Below are 19347 nucleotides of genomic sequence, written 5' to 3' on the forward strand. Positions count from 1 at the left end.
CCGTCACTGACTGACGTCCCCCAGGTCCTAGTCCCTATCACCTCAGTTCCACTCTAAAAACTAATACATGTTCAGCTGGACTCGGAGCCTCTGGAGACATTTTGGATGTTCCAGTCATAATAACTAACAGGACAGTTTGTGCAAGGTGGAGGAAATCTGCTGCATCATCTCACTGATGAAGCATTCAGCTCCACCCTACAGTTTCTCTGCTGCCTCCACCCACCTTGGTTCACTTTGCTCTTCTTAATGTTGGAGCTCTGAATAGTCAGGCTTTTATTCTGAAGGATTCTACAACTTCCCATCAGCTTGATTTGATGTTTTGAACAGAAACATGTTGAAATCTGAATCTGCTTTCACCTAGAGATGGCACGATACCACTTTTTTATGTCCGATACCGATACCGATATCATAAATTTGGATATCTGCCGATACCGATATGAATCCGATATAGTGTTTTTTAAATCAACAAAACTGTTTTTTAAAATATCTTGCTGCATTTTGTATAAGTTCATACTCAAATTTAAAACAACAACTACACTAAAGCTATTCTGTTATACCTGTATACAAAAAAAATATTTCATAGTTCAGCAATACTGATCAATCTAATAAACTTAAACCTACACCATCCTCCCTATTCTGGTATTTTAAAGAGTACTTAGCGTAAATATTAAGCAACCTAACTAATAGGGTTCCAACTCCCAGCAACAACAAAAATAAATAAATAAAAAATAGGGAACCACCCCTCACGCGCCACCTCATGATGCTTAATCGACGTAATCAACTTTAATTTGATGCAGTGTGAAAAAAAATGCACAGAAATAAATTATTTTTCAAGAAATATTAAATAGATTCAACATCTTTCTTCAACAAAAGTGCAGACTGCACAGATGGTACCTTCCCAAAGTAAAAAGTACTATAGCTTACTAGGGTATATATATTAGACTTAATAGTCACTATATACAGTAATTGACTTCTATTCATTTTACATCAAATTAAAACTTTGGGTGTCAGATAATTATTTATTAAAAGCTCGACATTTTAAATGAGAATAAGAAAGAAAAGTCTGTCTTTGTGCCCCCTTTTCCCAGTTAATGCCCTATCGGCCCCCCTGGCTAAACTTTGCTAGATCCGCCCCTGCACAGTTACAGCCGTCAGCTACGTAGAAAAAGATCCTGGTGTAGAAAGTAATATTAAATACATTCTAACAACAGCTTATCAAGCTTAAACGTGCTGCTGTTGTTCAGCCGCTGGTTCCCTCTTTCTGGTGCAAAGTGGGCCAAAAACAAACAAGAGAGACGGACTCGCGACAGAAAAGCCGATCAGCTGATCATTTAAGCAGTTTCACGACTGAAGTAGCAGCCGGAGAGCGAGAGGCAGTCGCTTGTTAAGCTTAACGCAGGAATGCTTTACAAACATTCAGAGATGGACTTACACACTTGCTTTACTTCTCTCGGGGATAACTTTGTCGGAGATGAAATGCCAGGTTGCTAGCGAAGCTCCAAATGCTATCCAGACCACCGACAGGTCCCGCATGCCACAGCCGCTCTATCACGTGATGCATACTGCTCCAACGTGCTAACGTTCTGAGGTGAGTTACGGCGTGTTGCAAGTTTTGTGAGGTGCTTTCGTGATATTTAATGGATTGGATTACATTTTTTATTTTTCTCCGATATCCGATCCAGTAATTTAGGCCAGTATCGGACCGATACCGATAAGTAATATCGGATCGGTCCATCTCTACTTTCACCCCTCCCTGAAAGCCCAAATTCACTCTCAGTTTAGTTCAGCTGGAGCCGAGATGACACAGAGAGCCTTTGGTCCATGAGATCTATCTAGGAGACATCAGTAACATCAGCTTTGTGTCAGCCGTCCTGTAGAACGCTTCCATACAGCTGCTTCTGTCTCTGAGTATCTCTCAGCTTCAGCTGGGACTCCACCCAGGTGTTGGTTGGTTGTTGGCACAGAGCTGCTGCAGTGACTCACAGCTGCTTTCATCCAGTTTAGATTCAATGGTGACTTTAAGCGTGTTTCATGTATGAAAGCCAATAAAGACAGAATGAGTGGTCAGAGGTGTCATAATGATATTCATGGTCAGATTTACTAACAGTTACAAAGCTGCTGTCTGAATTTACTAAAGAGCTGCAGGTCAGTCTGGGACTGAAACACGAGGAGCAAACTGGTGCCATGCTGCAGTCACAAACATGAGCTGATGGCTGATCTACCAGCAACGTGCTGCTTTCTATACAAACATGCAGCCAATCATGACTCTGTCAGAGCAGCCAATCAGAGGAAAGCAGCAGATGAGGGCGTGTGAGGCAGAGAGTGATGGAGCCACCAGAATAATCCACAGTAAGCTCAGGTTTCACTGATGAGTTTCTCTGTGGAAACAGATGAATGAGAGGAGGCTGAAGGAGGATCAATATGTTTGTGATATCAGGGAGAACTCTGCTGATAGAAGCTGCTGGGACTGTGTGAGGTCCTGAGGACTGAGACTCAGGTGGAGCTCAGGATTTATCAGAGGAGAGCTGCATGATTACAAACTGAACTGTGAGGATCAGCTGACTGTACATGAACATGATTCAGCATCAGATCTGATCACTTACACACTCTGATAACATCTCCCCCTCTCTGTGCAAATACATCAACACTGCTAGAAGCAACAAGCACATCAGGATCAATCACATTTTGATTGCTTTTTGTGTTACATTGAGAACAATCTGCAGTAAAGTGTGCGTCACACACCTGATTTATTCCAACACTTTCCTTTGAAAGTGAAACAAACACATATGAAATAATCCAGCCACAGAAACTGTCCACAGCTTTCAGTCTCCACATTTGAAGCTCTGCAGGAAACCCTGACAGCAGCTTTTTAGCTCCAAAGCAGGTTTAGCTCTGGTGCAGAGTGTTGGTGACTCTGCCCGTGGACACAGTTATTTCTGCAGGTGACCTTGTTACAGGTGCATTTGGAGGAGACTCAAAGCTTTGTGGCAGGGAGTTTACTGCAGACTGCAGCATGTTTAATAGCAAGCATGATGTGAGCCTGATGTGGCTGATAGCTGCTTCTAGCAGTCTTCATGTATGTGGAATGAGAGGGGAGATGTTATCAGGACCAGTTGCTGATTGGACGTCTCAAAGCTGTGAGCGCAGCGCTGAAACTTTGTCCTGTAGCTCTTCACTCAGTCCTCACCCTGAGTGTTTAGAGCCCAGCCCCACATATTCCTGCTCCTCAGGAATTCTGGGATTTGGAGGAAACACAGCTAAACTGACCTGAAGCTAAGGGGGAGGAGCCACAATACAAGCTGCATCCAGCCAATGGGTGCACTGTTGAGCCATGGATGTGCAGAGGGTCACATGTTTAGTCCCATTTGTAGAAATGTGTCCATAATGAAGACAAATGCAGTCACACAGCTCTGCAACAGCACAAATCACTTTGATGGAGTTTGTTTGTGCTGCTCTCAGATCTGTACAACACTGACATGTGTGTCAACATGCTGCAGACTCACAAAGATGTGCCGTGTTAGCTTCATGTGTCCATCTGACACTATATTATAGTGACTTGAAGAAATCCCTGCAGCATCGATGCAGAACAAACAGAGGCCACGTGTGGCACAGTTCCTGTAACGGGATGAATCCGTGGATGTGTCGGGATCTGACGCTGAATCATGTTGCTGTTCTTTTCCACATGGTGCAGGTCAGCTGTTCCACACAGATGTCAGCTTTCTAGAAGAGTTAGTCTGGAATAAAGCAGCTCTCCTCTGGACCAATCCTGCCTCCAGCTGAGCCGTCACACACACACAGTCCCAGCAGTTTGTAGCACAGCAGTGATGCTTCTATCAGAAACATGCTGCTTCTCCTTCATCCTCCTCTCATTGATCTGAATCAGCTGTTTTCACAGAGAAACGCTGCACAAATCCTTCACTCCACTATTTCTGTCAGCAGAGGACTCGCTCTATCATGGCTGCTGCTCCTTTTTCACTCATTTGTGCTTTGAATCCAATCTGTTTCTCATCATCACCATGAACAGGCTGCTCATCAATCAGCACATTAGCTGTAGATCAGCTGCACACTGATGAAGATGCTCAGACAGACGGGCTGGGCACACAGAGGACTTTATGATCTGTTCTTCAATTCAGTCCAACATGGATCATTTCTGCTCACAGTCCAATCATCTCTGGAAACTTGTGCTTCCATGGCACAGCTGGGCTACTTCAACAAATAGCGCTACACCTCTGGTTGTCAGCTTCACCATCGCTCTCCCCGTGGCTACAGTACAAGTGAGCTGACACATCCATCAGTGGAGGCTGTGGGCCAGTAAGGAGCAGCAGCTGCCTGCAACATGGGCTTTACATTGAAAACAGCCACAAGTCTGGGCCTAACCACGCCTTTGGACTTCTTCTTCATTCCAATGAGATTTACATTTCAGGGAGTTCCCCTGGAAAAAGAGCCATTTTGAAAGCTGTTTGCTGACTTCATCAATAATCTGCTTCAGTCATCCAGATGAGAATCCTGAGAATGGAGCAGCCCTGATAGCAGCTCATAGGATCACAGTGTTTTTCATTCAGCTGATTGATTTCACAGGTTAGGAGGTGAACAATCTAACTGTGCTCCTCCTTCCACCTTTGGACCACTCATTTAGTGACAGCCAGGATGTGACAATCAGCTGTGACACAGGAAAACATGAGGTGGGAAACTCTGGAGAAGATCTGCTTTTCTCTACAGGGAGGCTCGCACATCTAATCTGCTCACCATCACTCAACTCACTTCAACAACATGCTGACTCAGTCATTTCTGCACGTTTCCTCATGTTACAGCCCTGACTTCAGTTCAGCTGAGGAGGAGATGAGGGAGGAGAGAGCAGTGGTGGAGGAGGCAGATAAGGAAGAAGAGGAGGAGAAGATCCAAAGAGGAGGCAGGGGGAGAGGCTCAGGAACAGTTAGATCAGAGACTTTGAGCCATCATGGACTCCCACTCCTTCCATCCAGCCCTGTGTGGATCAGCAGCTCCAAAATGTCTGCTCACTCATGTTCTTCCTGTCTGTGCTCTTCTTTCATTTCACTCATTATATATGAGCTGCTCCTAAATCACACTGGATATGGATTTTCTGTCCATCCACACTAATTCTCTTCATCCTCACCTGATTGTTTGGATGCTCTTTGACAGCACATTGAAAATCCTCACAGTGACTTCTATTGCCACACTGACTGGACACATACAAAGTTGAAGGCTTCATGTGTTTGGCACAAATAATACTTTGGTAGGTCTGAGTTGTGTTTTGAACCATCTCTCAGGACCAAAGTCTTTTTGCTTCCTTCAAAAAGAGCTGAAGGCTTTTTACCTCACAGTTTGTCCTTTGATATTATTGGATGATGGACTGTGGGAAACACAAATGTGCACTTCTTAATGGCTCATATGTGCTGTGAAAGAGCTCTTTGTGATCTTGAAGCTTTTCAATAGTTTTTCTTTGGCTGTTTGTAAAGTTTTCTGTGTGAACTCTCAGGAATCTGGAGCAGTCTAATAGAAGTCTACTGGGGTACAGAGGGAGGAGCTTCTGTCAGACTCTTTCTGATGAGGAACTGAAGCCGCTCTCATGGTCTCATCAAATCATCAGACTCTGCTGAGAACAACAGTCATGTGACCTCTCAGAACAAACAGCCTGTTAGTTTCCTGCTGCCTCCATCACTCACTTTCATTCACTCTCAATCACACCAACATGTTAAAGCAGCGCTATAGCTCACCTGGCTGAGCAGGTGGGCTGAAGGCGGGGCTTACTACAGGTGCCTGTGTGTCCCTCACTCTCTCCCCACTTTCCTGTCTACTCTCTGCACCTATATAATAAAGGCAAACATGCCTCCAATAGAAACCTTTGCAAACACAAAGTCCCACAGCAGCCCCGTGTTCTCCGGCTAAAATGAGAGTTTTTGTCAGTGGAGTCTGGTGGCTTTAACCACACAAACATTACAGCTGCGCTCAAATATCACAAAGAGCTGTGACAGCAGAGAAACACATGACCATCCTCCAAATATCATCTAGAAATAGAAATGTGTCCACTGTGGGACGTGTGAGGCTGACATTAATATGTCTTAAAGTGGGAGATGAAGAAATGACTCCAGGGCCCAAATCATGGAGACAAACATCAATCCACACTTCACTTTGTTTCCTGTCTCTAAAGTGGGAATATTTCAGTGTGATGAACAAACGGCCTCCAACAAATGAAGCTGATTTCCTTTTCCTGTCTTTTCTCCAGCGGCCTCAGCTTCTTCCTCTTTCCCCTGTCTTCTTCTGCAGACGCTCCTCTGTAGCTTCAAGCTGTTTCTCTTTACAAGGAGAGCTACAAACCTTTGCATCCAGCCACAAACACCCCATGGGCTCCTCTGGATCATCACACTCAGCATTTTCACAATAAAAGCCTCATATTTATGGCTGCTCCAGCCTGACATGTGACAACATCCAAATGACTGGATCAAAGTGTTGGAATGATCTCAGCAGCTTTAAAACTATTGATATTTATACATTTACACTGATTTGGACTAAACTAACAAAACTATTGATTTGATCCAAACTCACATCATGCCAGAGGCTTTTATTTTGAAGGTAGGATCATTTTAATGCTCTTCTTAGTTCATTTAAACACACAGTTGCTCCGCCTGACATTTTTGGCTTTTAGATCAAAACATCAAAGAATTTATTTTATTTGAATGAACTGAAAATAGATTCAAACTAAAAGCTTTTAGAGAATAAACTCCTACATGACCTCTGAACTTTCACCTGTATCTACAGCACAAACCTCTGACTTTCAGCTCCACCTTTCTCTTCAGGAGGATGTTTCCCTCCCTGCTGTAGACGGTGCAGGTGTAGGTCCTGTTGTCTCCATCTGTGGGGTGTTTCAGGGTCAGACTGAGGTCTCCAGTTTTCAGCAGGTCTTCATTCATCTTCGTTCGGTCTCTGTAAGCCTGGTGCTGTTCTTCAGGCTGGTCAGAGCCGTTCTCATACACGTGGACTTTCCTGTTGTGTGTTCTACTGAGGATCGTGTATTTGTCCATCCACTCCACTTTAGCGTCTTCAGGCAGGTGAAGTGTGGTGTTGAAGGGCAGCTGGACAGACTCCACCCCTGAATCCACCTCCACCTGGGGGACTGAGAGGACAACAAAGCACAACATGAGCTTGGATGGAGACATTTGTGTTGACTCTAACAGGCTGAATGCTGCTGCTTCACTGGGAGCTCACTGTTAGATAGAAAGTGGTCAGTGTGAAGAGGAGACGCAGCAGAAAGATGAAGACTGACAGGAAGAAAGCAGTGAACAGACTGTTGGAGCTGCTGTTAGTGGGACAGGACTTTATTCAGTCTCTGAGGACCAGATTTGACTTGATGAAGCAGAGAAACACAGTCTGAGTGTTTCTGTCACACTCACTTCATCACACAGCTCAGTTTGACAACATGTGGAAGAATTTGATAGAAGCCTTCCTTTAGTAAAAGCACCAAGAAAACACCATGAAAACACCTCACTACACACAAAACTGCAGTACTGGCAAATTGTACATAAAGTATGAAAAGTCAAAGTACTTATTGTGCAGAAAAATGTTCCCATCAGTGTCTGTGGATCAATATTACTGCTGCACATGTTTAAGGCTGAGCTCATTTCAAATCCTTTCTATTGTGTTGAATCTGCAGTAATGCATCATATTCTATAAAATCATATGTTTGTAGTGGCTGTCCTGTGAGGACCACGTCTCTCTAAACAAACAGCTGTTAATGAGCTCACAAACACAGGCCTACAGCTGGATTTGAAAAAGTCCATTCAATAGAAAATCAACAGTCACAGCTGGATTCAAAGGCTTGAGCTCTGTGTGACATGGTTACCTGTCAGCATCTACAGGGGGATTCAAATATGAAGGAAACATGAAGGTGGTGCATTAGAAAAACTGCTGCTTTCAAGCAGAGCAACAAACTGTTTGAACTGATCCAACTTTATTAACACAGACAAAGATTTGTGCATCAGCTGCTGTTTGCTGCTATAGATATAATCCAGCTGATGTGGAGAACTACATGTGACACTGTGATGCAGCCATGAATCTGATTTCTTTCCATTTTCAAAGGTTGATGCATCAGTTAAAGTCCTTAAAAGGCTCAGAAATAAAGAGAAAGGTTGGTTACAGCAAAGAGAGGCACTGGCAGCATTTAAGACACTAAACAAGAGAAACAGATCAGAGAACATCAGACTGAATAAGTGGAATAAAGTGAAACAGAGAACTAACGCTCCCTAAGAATGGAGCTGTCAGAGGAAGAGAGCAGCAAACTGAAAGTCTCTGTTAGCTGCAGAGCTCTGAAACTTCACACAGCTTTGGATGATAACATGGAGAAAGGATGTAAAGATTTTCACACTTCTGCTAGAAATCATCTTCTAGTTATTGTGACTCAGATATGACTGGTTATAGATGAGGACCAAAGAAGGTTTTTACTGAGATTGGAGCTGACTTAGCTTAGCCTGTGTTTTAGCCACATGCTAACCAAACACATGTTCAGAAACTAGAAGATGTTACCTTTCAGATGAAGTCTCACACATGAACTTTGCTCCTACAGTTCATCTGCTGAAGCTTTTACATTTGGGTGGAAATCAAATAAAAACCAAAACAGCCACAAACATCAGACATGCTAACACTGTAACATTATTGGATGGAGCCACTGAGACTGAACCACCATCATGAGTCTGACCTCTGACCTTTGACCTGTATCTACAGCACTGACCTCTGACAGTGAGATTCACTTCTTTCTTCAACAGGATGTTTCCCTCCCTGTTGTAGACGGTGCAGGTGTAGGTGGAGTTGTCTCCATCTGTGGGGTATTTCAGGGTCAGACTGAGGTCTCCAGGTTTCAGTAAGTTTCTCTTCATCTTTGTTCTGTTCTTGTATTTATCGTCCTGTTCTTCAGGCTGGTCAGAGCCGTTCTCATACATGTGGACCTTCCTGTCTTTTCTGTCCTTCCACTCCACTTCAGCATCTTTAGGCAGACAAACTGTGGTTTTGCAGATCAGTTGGACAGACTCCACCCCTGAATCCACCTCCACCTTATAAACTGAGAGGACAATAAAGGACAACATGATGACATCAGCAGCAGCTGTGATGGTCACATGACCTCCCTGTCCCCTCCTTGTCTTCTACAGCTAAATATCCCAGAATACATTTTGTCCAAAACTCAAACGCGGCAATGGTGGATGAGTGCGGCTAAAAACGTTTAAATATTACTCTTTCTGGCGAGAATGTAGCTGTGTAAACTTCAAATATCTGCTCGATTTATCAAGACACCACATATTTGCAAAAGTGCTCCGATGTCTTCAGAGACGTCTGTTACCCACCAGATCCAAAGCAGACCGAGAGGTCGAGGATTAAAACAAAACATTGTACAAGTACAACTACAAGTACAAAACAAGTACAACTCCTCCGGTTTCATATGCAAAACAAATTATTGCACTAGCTTATGCGGTTGCAGTGCTACCGGGATTTAAAAATAATTACGCAAAACATAGCGTGCCTGCTCCGACCGGCTTCAAACAGTTAAGGAGCTGAAGTTGAAAATTAACAAATCTAAAAAAATACACACCTCGGGAAGTTTCATTTGCATTAACGGAACGAAATTGGTTGAAAAAAGAAAAGTGAAGTAGCCACAAATGGCCAGGATAGAGCCCAGAGGGTTAAAGCAGTTATTCAATTCAATTCAATTCAATTTTATTTATGTAGCACCAAATCACAACAAAAGTCGCCTCAAGGCGCTTCATAGATACAGAGAAAAACCCAACAATCATATGACCCCCTATGAGCAAGCACTTTGGCGACAGTGGGAAGGAAAAACTCCCTTTTAACAGGAAGAAACCTCCGGCAGAACCAGGCTCAGGGAGGGGCGGCCATCTGCTGCGACTGGTTGGGGTGAGAGAAGGAAGACAGGATAAAGACATGCTGTGGAAGAGAGACAGAGGTTAATAACAGATATGATTCAATGCAGAGAGGTCTATTAATACATAGTGAGTGAGAAAGGTGACTGGAAAGGAAAAACTCAATGCGTCATGGGAATCCCCCGGCAGCCTACATCTATTGCAGCATAACTAAGGGAGGATTCAGGGTCACCTGGTCCAGCCCTAACTATATGCTTTAGCAAAAAGGAAAGTTTGAAGCCTAATCTTAAAAGTAGAGATAGTGTCTGTCTCCTGAATCCAAACTGGAAGCTGGTTCCACAGAAGAGGGGCCTGAAAACTGAAGACTCTCCCTCCCATTCTACTTTTAAATACTCTAGGAACAACAAGTAGGCCTGCAGAGCGAGAGCGAAGCGCTCTAATAGGGTGATATGGTACTACAAGGTCATTAAGATAAGATGGGGCCTGATTATTTAAGACCTTGTATGTGAGGAGCAGGATTTTGAATTCAATTCTGGATTTAACAGGAAGCCAATGAAGGGAAGCCAAAACAGGAGAAATATGCTCTCTCTTTCTAGTCCCTGTCAGGACTCTTGCAGCAGCATTTTGGATTAGCTGAAGGCTTTTCAGCGAGTTTTTTGGACATCCTGATAATAATGAATTACAGTAGTCCAGCCTGGAAGTAATAAATGCATGAACTAGTTTTTCAGCGTCACTCTGAGAAAGGATATTTCTAACTTTAGAGATGTTGCGCAAATGGAAGAAAGCAGTCTTACATATTTGTTTAATATGTGCGTTGAAGGACATGTCCTGGTCAAAAATGACTCCAAGGTTCCTCACAGTGTTACTGGAGGCCAAGGTAATGCCATCCAGAGTAAGAATCTGGTTAGATACCATATTTCTAAGCTTTTCAGGGCCGAGTACAATAACCTCAGTTTTATCTGAATTAAGAAGCAGAAAGTTAGCGGCCATCCAGGTCTTTACGTCTTTAAGACATCCCTGCAGTTTAACTAATTGGTGTGTGTCATCTGGCTTCATGGACAGATAGAGCTGGGTGTCATCAGCATAGCAGTGAAAATGTATGCTATGTCTTCTAATGATGCTGCCTAAGGGAAGCATGTATAATGTAAACAGAATTGGTCCTAGCACTGAACCCTGTGGAACTCCATAATTAACCTCAGTGTGTGAAGAGGACTCTCCATTTACATGCACAAACTGGAGTCTATTAGATAGATATGATACAAACCACTGCAGCGCAGTACTTGTAATACCTACAGCATGTTCTAATCGCTCTAATAGGATATTATGGTCAACAGTATCGAATGCTGCGCTAAGGTCTAGCAGGACAAGCACAGAGATGAGTCCACTGTCAGAGGCCATAAGAAGATCATTTGTAACCTTCACTAAAGCTGTTTCTGTTCTGTGATGAGCTCTGAAGCCTGACTGAAACTCTTCAAATAAACCATTCCTCTGCAGATGATCTGTTAGCTGTTTGACAACTACTCTTTCAAGGATTTTTGATATGAAAGGAAGGTTGGAGATTGGCCTATAATTAGCTAAGACTGCTGGGTCTAGAGATGGCTTTTTGAGTAAAGGTTTAACTACAGCCAGCTTGAAGGCCTGTGGTACATAGCCGATTATTAGAGATAGGTTGATCATATTTAAGATCGAAGAATTAATTAATGGCAGGACTTCTTTGAGCAGTTTTGTAGGAATGGGGTCTAAAAGACACGTTGATGGTTTGGAGGAAGTAATTATTGAAGTTAACTCAGAAAGATCAATTGGAGAAAAAGAGTCTAACTTAACATCAATGGTACTAAGAGTAGCTGTAGATAATATTACATCTGTGGGATGATTATTGGTAATTTTTTCTCTAATGATAAATATTTTATTCGTGAAGAAGTTCATGAAGTCATTACTAGTTAACGTTAAAGGGATGGTTGGCTCAAAAGAGCTCTGACTTTTTGTCAGCCTGGCTACAGTGCTGAAGAGAAACCTGGGGTTGTTCTTATTTTCTTCAATCAGTGATGAATAGTAAGATGTTCTGGCTTTGCGGAGGGCTTTCTTATAAAGCAGCAAACTATTTCTCCAGGCTAAATGATGATCCTCTAGATTTGTGACACGCCATTTCCTCTCCAGATTACGAGTCATCTGCTTTAGGGTACGTGTTTGAGAATTATACCACGGAGTCAGGTACTTCTGATTTGAGACCTTAGTTTTCACAGGAGCTACAGTATCCAGAGTCGTACGTAGTGAGGAGGTGAAATTATTAACAAGATAATCGACCTCTGTTGGGGTAGCGTTCAGATAGCTGCTCTGCTCTGTGTTGGTACAGGGCATTGAAGATGAAACAGTGGGTGGATTATATTCTTAAACTTAGTTACAGCACTTTCAGAAAGACATCTACTTTGATAAAGTCTACTCTTCACTGCTGTGTAATCAATTATTGTAAATGTAAATGTTATCAGGAAATGATCGGACAGGAGAGGGTTTTCAGGAAACACTGTTAAATGTTCAGTTTCTATGCCATATGTTAAAACAAGATCTAGAGTGTGATTAAAGTGGTGGGTGGGTTCTTTTACATTTTGAGAGAAGCCAATTGAGTCTAATAACAGATTAAATGCCATGTCGAGGCTGTCATTTTTAGCATCTACATGGATGTTAAAATCACCCACAATAATTATTTTATCTGAGCTCAGAACTAAATCAGATATAAAGTCTGAGAAATCAGACAGAAACTCTGTGTAAGGCCCAGGTGGACGATAGATTATAACAAGTAAGACTGGTTTCTGAGTTTCACAGCTGGGGTGGACAATGTTAAGCATCAGGCTTTCAAATGAATTAAAAGTCTGTCTTGGTCTTTCATTAATTAATAGGCTGGTGTGAAAAATTGCTGCCACACCGCCCCCTCGGCCTGTGCTTCGAGATTTCTGGTAGTTAGAATGACTCGGGGGTGTTGATTCATTTAAACTAACATAATCATCCTGCTGCAACCAGGTTTCTGTAAGGCAGAGTAAATCAATTTGTTGATCAATTATTAAGTCATGTACTAACAGAGACTTGGAGGAGAGAGACCTAATATTTAATAATCCACATTTCACTGTTTTACTCTTTGGTTCAGATGTGGATACTGTATTGTTCTTTCTTTGTAATTGTTTATGTTTAAGTTGTTTGTTGCTGGTTTTTAGTTTGTTTTTTGTCTGTTTGGAAGCTGACACAGTCTTTATGGAGATGGGTTTTTGGGGGGGTAGCAGGAGGAGAGAAGCTGCAGAGAGGCGTGACTGCAACTCTGCTTCCTGGTCCCAATTATGACATGGTATGATCAGTCTACTCTTCATTCTATCAGAAACAGTTTTCACAGCTCGTACATTTTCTTTTTACACATATATGTAAGCATTGAGCCAAATTTAGTAATGCCAACATATTAAACGAACAATATTTGTCTCTTATGTATAATACATCTATATATACACTGTCAAAGATACTTGTCTTTGAGTGAAGATTTAACGTGATAGGAAATATAAATAACTGCAACTTGAATCTTTTCTGAAGCTCAGTATTTGACACAGAGATCAAACTCACTGCTGTAATATATCATAATAATCTGACAATACTATAATATTGGCCATATTATATTTACATTACCAAAGTGATATGATTTTAGTCTCATGAACAACATTAGCTAATTGTTATTTACTAGCTATTCTTAAAATGACTGTTCAGTACAGAAATGAAGCCCAACAATCATGTTTTACAGTCCCGTGGTCTCAGCCTCAGATACTCAACTAATCAAAGTGATGTCATGACAAAAATGAATGACCAACAAAACATTTTTTCTCCTTCATTTCTGTCACACAATGCTGTATGAAACATTTCTCACGGTTAGTATCATGGTTGCTAGGCAACCTGAGCAGCGCGACGAAGGCCAGACCGTCCCATTTCACAAGTCTCTCACTTCCGCACTTCTCGTACTTCGTAGTACCTGCCCCATGTAGACCATGACGTACGGGTACTACGAAGCGTGCGGTTGCTGGATTGGGACACAGCTTGTGTCTCAGTTTGTTCCTGATGTGTTCCTGACTCGTTCTTTGGTAACTAGTCTGCAGCGTCCTGTAAAGTGCTGCAGACATGTTGGATGAAGAGCAGAAGAACAGACAGACTGAGCCTCCACAGTCGGCCATGTCTCACACACATCAGCACAGAAACCATGAAGATCTCATGTGTCTGCTCTGAACATCTGAAGCTCTCCACCACATGACTGAGCACAACTCAAGGAGGAACATTTACTGAAGCTGCTGCAACATTTACTGTCAGCACATGTTTCCATGTCAGCTGCTGTAGTAGGAGAGACTCACCTGACATGAAATAGTGCCCGAAATGTAATAAAAGACCTCCAGAAACCACAAGAACCACCAGGAGAACCAGGAGAACAAGGAGAACTATAGTCCAGGATGGAAACTGTTCTGTGGACAAACACAATAAACAGCATGACCTTGGAGCTCCGACTGAATGAAAATAATGGTAATAATGAAGAGGCCCACATTTCAATCAAAGAGCGACCATGGTTATTCTGAAATGTTAAAATGAGTTTTCATCTTAGTGATGTCAGATGTATCTACAGCATGTAATTATTGCTGACCTTTGACCTGCAGCACGACTTTCTGTCTCAGGATGTCTTCGTCCCTGTAGATGGTGCAGATGTATCCTCCTGTGTCCCAGTCTGTGGGGTATTTCAGGGTCAGACTGAGGTCTCCAGTTCTCAGCAGGTCTTTGTTCATCTTTGTTCGATCTCTGTAAAGGTTGTCCTGTTTTTTAAGGAGGTTGGTTCTGTTTGGATACACATGGACCATCATGAGTTCTTGGTCAGAGCGAGTCCACTCCACTCTTGTGTCCTCATGCAGGTCAGGTTTTGTTTTGCAGGGCAGAAGGACGGACTCTGAGCCTTCCTCCACCCCCACCTCCACCTGCTGGTCTGAGAGGACAGTAAAACATGATATAATAATACTGTAGAAGCAGCAACAGTTGTCATGGAATTAGCTCTGTGCAGGCAGGCAATAGAGGACCCAAACGCACACTCAAACACAAAAGGTAACTCAAAGTACTCAGCTTTATTGCTGGCAGGGAAAACAATACAAAACTATACTGGGGCATGATAAATTGAGACATGAGGAAACACAGGGAAAACCCCACAGCTCCAGGGATGAGACACTGACGACGTGACACTAAGCACAGGGAACACAGGGCTTAAATACAAAAGGTAGCAACAAGGAAATGAGACACACGAGGGGAGCACGGCTGGGCCTAATTAATGTGATGAGACAGGAGGCACAAATCTTCAAAGTAAAACTAGAAACTGAACTTACAGACACAGACTCAGAGGAAACAGAGGCATGGGACCAGGGCAGGCACAGAGACACAGAACAGGAGCTCAAAATACAACCAAAACCCAATCCTAAAAACCACAATTAACCTTAAACATAAGATAATAATAATCAAAACCACTGAGTCACAGACTCAGGACCATGACAGCATTAAAATAATGGAAATCATAGTGATGACACGCATGTTTCTTACTTTTGATTCTGTCCTACTAGCAGAGATGAAGTATAACAATATTTGTTTTTGTTTTGAATAACTAAACTGAGGGGTAAATATAAATATACAGTACAGTAGGTTACCATGGTGATGTAGTCAGGTATTAAGAACTTTCTACTCAGCATCTAAATTATTCTGGTGTTGCTTCATGTGAGCCGCACAAAGGTTACTGAGCTTCATGTTTACTGTACAGTGTCTACAGTGTGTAAAATGTTTGAATCTAAGCCTCAACATTTTGTTTGCTTTTCTGTTTCCTGGAGGTTCTTATTCTACCTTTGTCTACAATACTGATCATTTTGTAGTTAAAGAGGAGTTTGTTGCTGACCTTTGACCTGCAGCTGTATGTTTTTCAGTCTCCGTTCTTCTCTCCCATTACTGATGGAGCAGGTGTAGTTGCCGCTGTCAGTCTTTGTTGGTTTTCTCAGAGTGAGGCTGAAGTCTAACGAGTCGAGAGCATCAGGCTTCAATGATGTGCGTCCGCTGTAAAACTGGTTTTGTCCTCTAAGATCGTCTCCTCCTTCTCGTCGTATGTGGACAGACTTTGGATCCAGATCATCACGAGTCCACAGCACCGTGGGATTGTCCTCAGGTATAACACCTGAGTACTGGCAGGGCAATGGGACAGACCTTTCTCCCTCGTTCACCTCCACCACCAAAGCCAAGGCAAGCTGGGAAACTGATGACACACAATAAAAGAAAAAAAACAACAACAATTTTATCTGCAGGAATACAATTCCCCATTTTTATAGCCAGCCAGCAAATGAAAAGCTAAATTTACTGTGAAATAAGAAATATTCAGACCAAGTCTGTGTCTTTAAACTCAATCTAAAAGCTGGATTCTCAGATGGACCACCTAATGTGAGAGACTAGAAGAGCAGTCTTCTGGTGTGTAGGTTATCAGTCATGGTAGTCTTGAGAACTTGAAAAGAACGAAGTGGATTTTTTTCGGTTCTCCTCTCATCCAACAGGGTTGTGAAGCAGTCACAGATGTGCCATAGGCTCCTCTATGTCACCCAGAGTAGCCAACTTTTGGAGGAAGTGAAAAAGGCTCTGGGCTCCCTCAGAGGGAGGACACCTAGCCACTGGTTCAGGTATGTAGATGAACCCAAGAAGTGGAGGCCTTCACCAAACACATCAGCTCTGTCAAAAAAACATCAAGTTCACTGAGGAGGAAGAAACCTCAACAATGAAGTTTACTGAAAGCTCCCACACACAGACCAGTACCTACTCTTTGACTCCCACCAACCACATGTAAAGAAAGCTCTTAAAACATTTAATTATTCTGGGCCTTCATAAAATCAGCAAAGATGCTGCGGAAAGAAGAACAGACACCGACCAAGAAGACCCACAAAAGACAAGCTTTGTCAAAAGAATTTTCTCCAAGTGTAACATCCCAGTCCATTTCACACCTAGCAACATCCTCAAACAAAAACTGGCTGTCAAGGTCAAAACTCCCAAACACAAGCTGAACAACACAGTGGCTACAGTGCAGCAAGGAGAGCTCATACCGCCATGAATATCAGACACTCTACAAAAAAATAACACAACATAGAAGAGCCACCTCGACAGGACAAGACTCAGTTGTATACCTGCACCTAAAAGTCAAAGGTCACACTTTTGAGGACGCCAGTGTTCACATGGTGGACCAAGAAGACAGATGGCTTTAGAGGGCAGGAAAGGAGACCACCTGTGTCCACTGTGAATGACCAGCTTTGAACAGAGGGCGGGGCTTATGACACCAACTATCAGCCACCTACATGCATTTCTGAGATCCACTCTCAGGTGTTTCAGTCCCCACTCACATTTTGTCTCAGGTGACCTGAATAGCTCATAAACACTTTTCAATCTCTCAAGACTACTCTGCTGGTGAACCAGTGTGGCAAAGAAGAGGAAGACCTGATTATTAATTTCAGAGCTTACTGACCCTGAACATTGGACCACAGCCTAATTCAGAGCAAAAAAATGTCAAATGAACTACACAAGATTCATTAGTAAGCTTAGGTTCAGGGCAAGGATGAAGGGCACGGGCATCAGGAAATGCAACCAGGAGTGTCAGTACAATGCAAAAGAGAGGAGAATAGATTTAGAGAAGAAGAATCAAACAGTGGACACCGAGAAGACTGGCCTGCCCTGTGAAACATGAAATAGTGGGTGAATACAAAGGACCATGACAAGTGGAAATAATTCAGGAGCTGTTTTTAGTCACAGGTGTTTTAAAACAAAAAAAAAAAGCTAAGCTAGCTAGCAAAGTAGGAAGAACATTATATATATAACATATACATTAGGTGAATGTGCAGTAGTACAGTTTACGAATGTTCTGGGTTTAAAGTCCTTAATGTTAATGCTGCCGTGTGGCCTCTTTTATTTCTCCTGACGCTTGATAGTTATATTGTTAATAGTTAATAGTTTTCATCCTCAACATGCTGGAGAGGCACACATGTCCAGGATCAGCATCAGCTCAGCAGGAAATCCAACATTTCACTTTTACAAGGGTTGTTACCAGTGATGGGAATAACGGTGTTCAAAGTAACAGCGTTACTTACGCCGTTCCTTTTTTCCAATAACTAGTAATCGAACTAATTACCATTTCTATCATTAAAACGCCGTTGTCACGGTCAGCAGTGGCCGACCGTGTAGACAGTGTGTGGAGGACCCAGGTGTGGACACAGATGAAGAGACAGCACTGAACTTGAAACAAAAAGCGAGCCTTTATTTTAGTTAGATTAGAGGCGGCAAACAAAGCAGAAAGCACAGAGGCAAAACTAAACTAGAAGCTGAACTGGGAAAACAGAGAACTTGAAACTGAGACTTAACTAAGACAACTTGTAAGGCTAAGACTAGGTGACTATGATGACTATGACGAGGATGACTGAAACAACTATGAACAGGACTGTGTACTGGAACATGAAAGAACTATGACCATGACCAGCACAGAGTCCTGAAACCTGATGTAACATGGGAGGTGGATGCACAGATGATGCAACACAGACTGAATGAAACACAGAGACTAAGGCTACCTTCACACTACAGTTCTCAATGCTAAATTCAGATTTTTTGATAAAATCCGATTTTTTTTGTCTGCTTGTTCACACTACAAGTTTAATTCAATTCAATTCAATTTTATTTATGTAGCACCAAATCACAACAAAAGTCGCCTCAAGGTGCTTCATAGATACAGAGAAAAACCCAACAATCATATGACCCCCTATGAGCAAGCACTTTGGCGACAGTGGGAAGGAAAAACTCCCTTTTAACAGGAAGAAACCTCCGGCAGAACCAGGCTCAGGGAGGGGCGGCCATCTGCTGCGACCGGTTGGGGTGAGAGAAGGAAGACAGGATAAAGACATGCTGTGGAAGAGAGACAGAGGTTAATAACAAGTATGATTCAATGCAGAGAGGTCTATTAATACATAGTGAGTGAGAAAGGTGACTAGAAAGGAAAAACTCAATGCATCACGGGAATTCCCCGGCAGCCTACGTCTATTGCAGCATAACTAAGGGAGGATTCAGGGTCACCTGGTCCAGCCCTAACTATATGCTTTAGCAAAAAGGAAAGTTTTAGGCCTAATCTTGAAAGTAGAGATAGTGTCTGTCTCCTGAATCCAAACTGGAAGGTTCAAGGTTCTTTATTTGTCACATGCATAGTTATACAAGTATAACACACAGTGAAATGTAGCCTGACATGCTGTGGAAGCTGGTTCCACAGAAGAGGGGCCTGAAAACTGAAGGCTCTCCCTCCCATTCTACTTTTAAATACTCTAGGAACAACAAGTAGGCCTGCAGAGCGAGAGCGAAGTGCTCTAATAGGGTGATATGGTACTACAAGGTCATTAAGATAAGATGGGGCCTG

At 42.6% G+C, this 19347-nt stretch overlaps 1 protein-coding gene across 1 annotated transcript in view; it reads right to left on the reverse strand.

The window, feature by feature from the left end:
- Window positions 1-19347, reverse strand: part of LOC113017612 (uncharacterized) — a 32781-nt gene that overhangs the window by 2131 nt on the left and 11303 nt on the right. Inside the window, exons 2-6 of the mRNA XM_026160755.1 lie at window positions 15823-16173; window positions 14542-14874; window positions 14258-14365; window positions 8744-9070; window positions 6785-7132 (exon numbers count right to left, since the gene is read on the reverse strand). Coding sequence (XP_026016540.1) covers window positions 6785-7132; window positions 8744-9070; window positions 14258-14365; window positions 14542-14874; window positions 15823-16173 — 1467 coding nt within the window. The remainder of the gene's footprint in view (window positions 1-6784; window positions 7133-8743; window positions 9071-14257; window positions 14366-14541; window positions 14875-15822; window positions 16174-19347) is intronic.

The sequence above is a fragment of the Astatotilapia calliptera genome, unplaced genomic scaffold (genome assembly GCF_900246225.1).
Source record: "Astatotilapia calliptera unplaced genomic scaffold, fAstCal1.2 U_scaffold_16, whole genome shotgun sequence".
In the NCBI taxonomy this organism is placed as follows: domain Eukaryota; kingdom Metazoa; phylum Chordata; class Actinopteri; order Cichliformes; family Cichlidae; genus Astatotilapia; species Astatotilapia calliptera.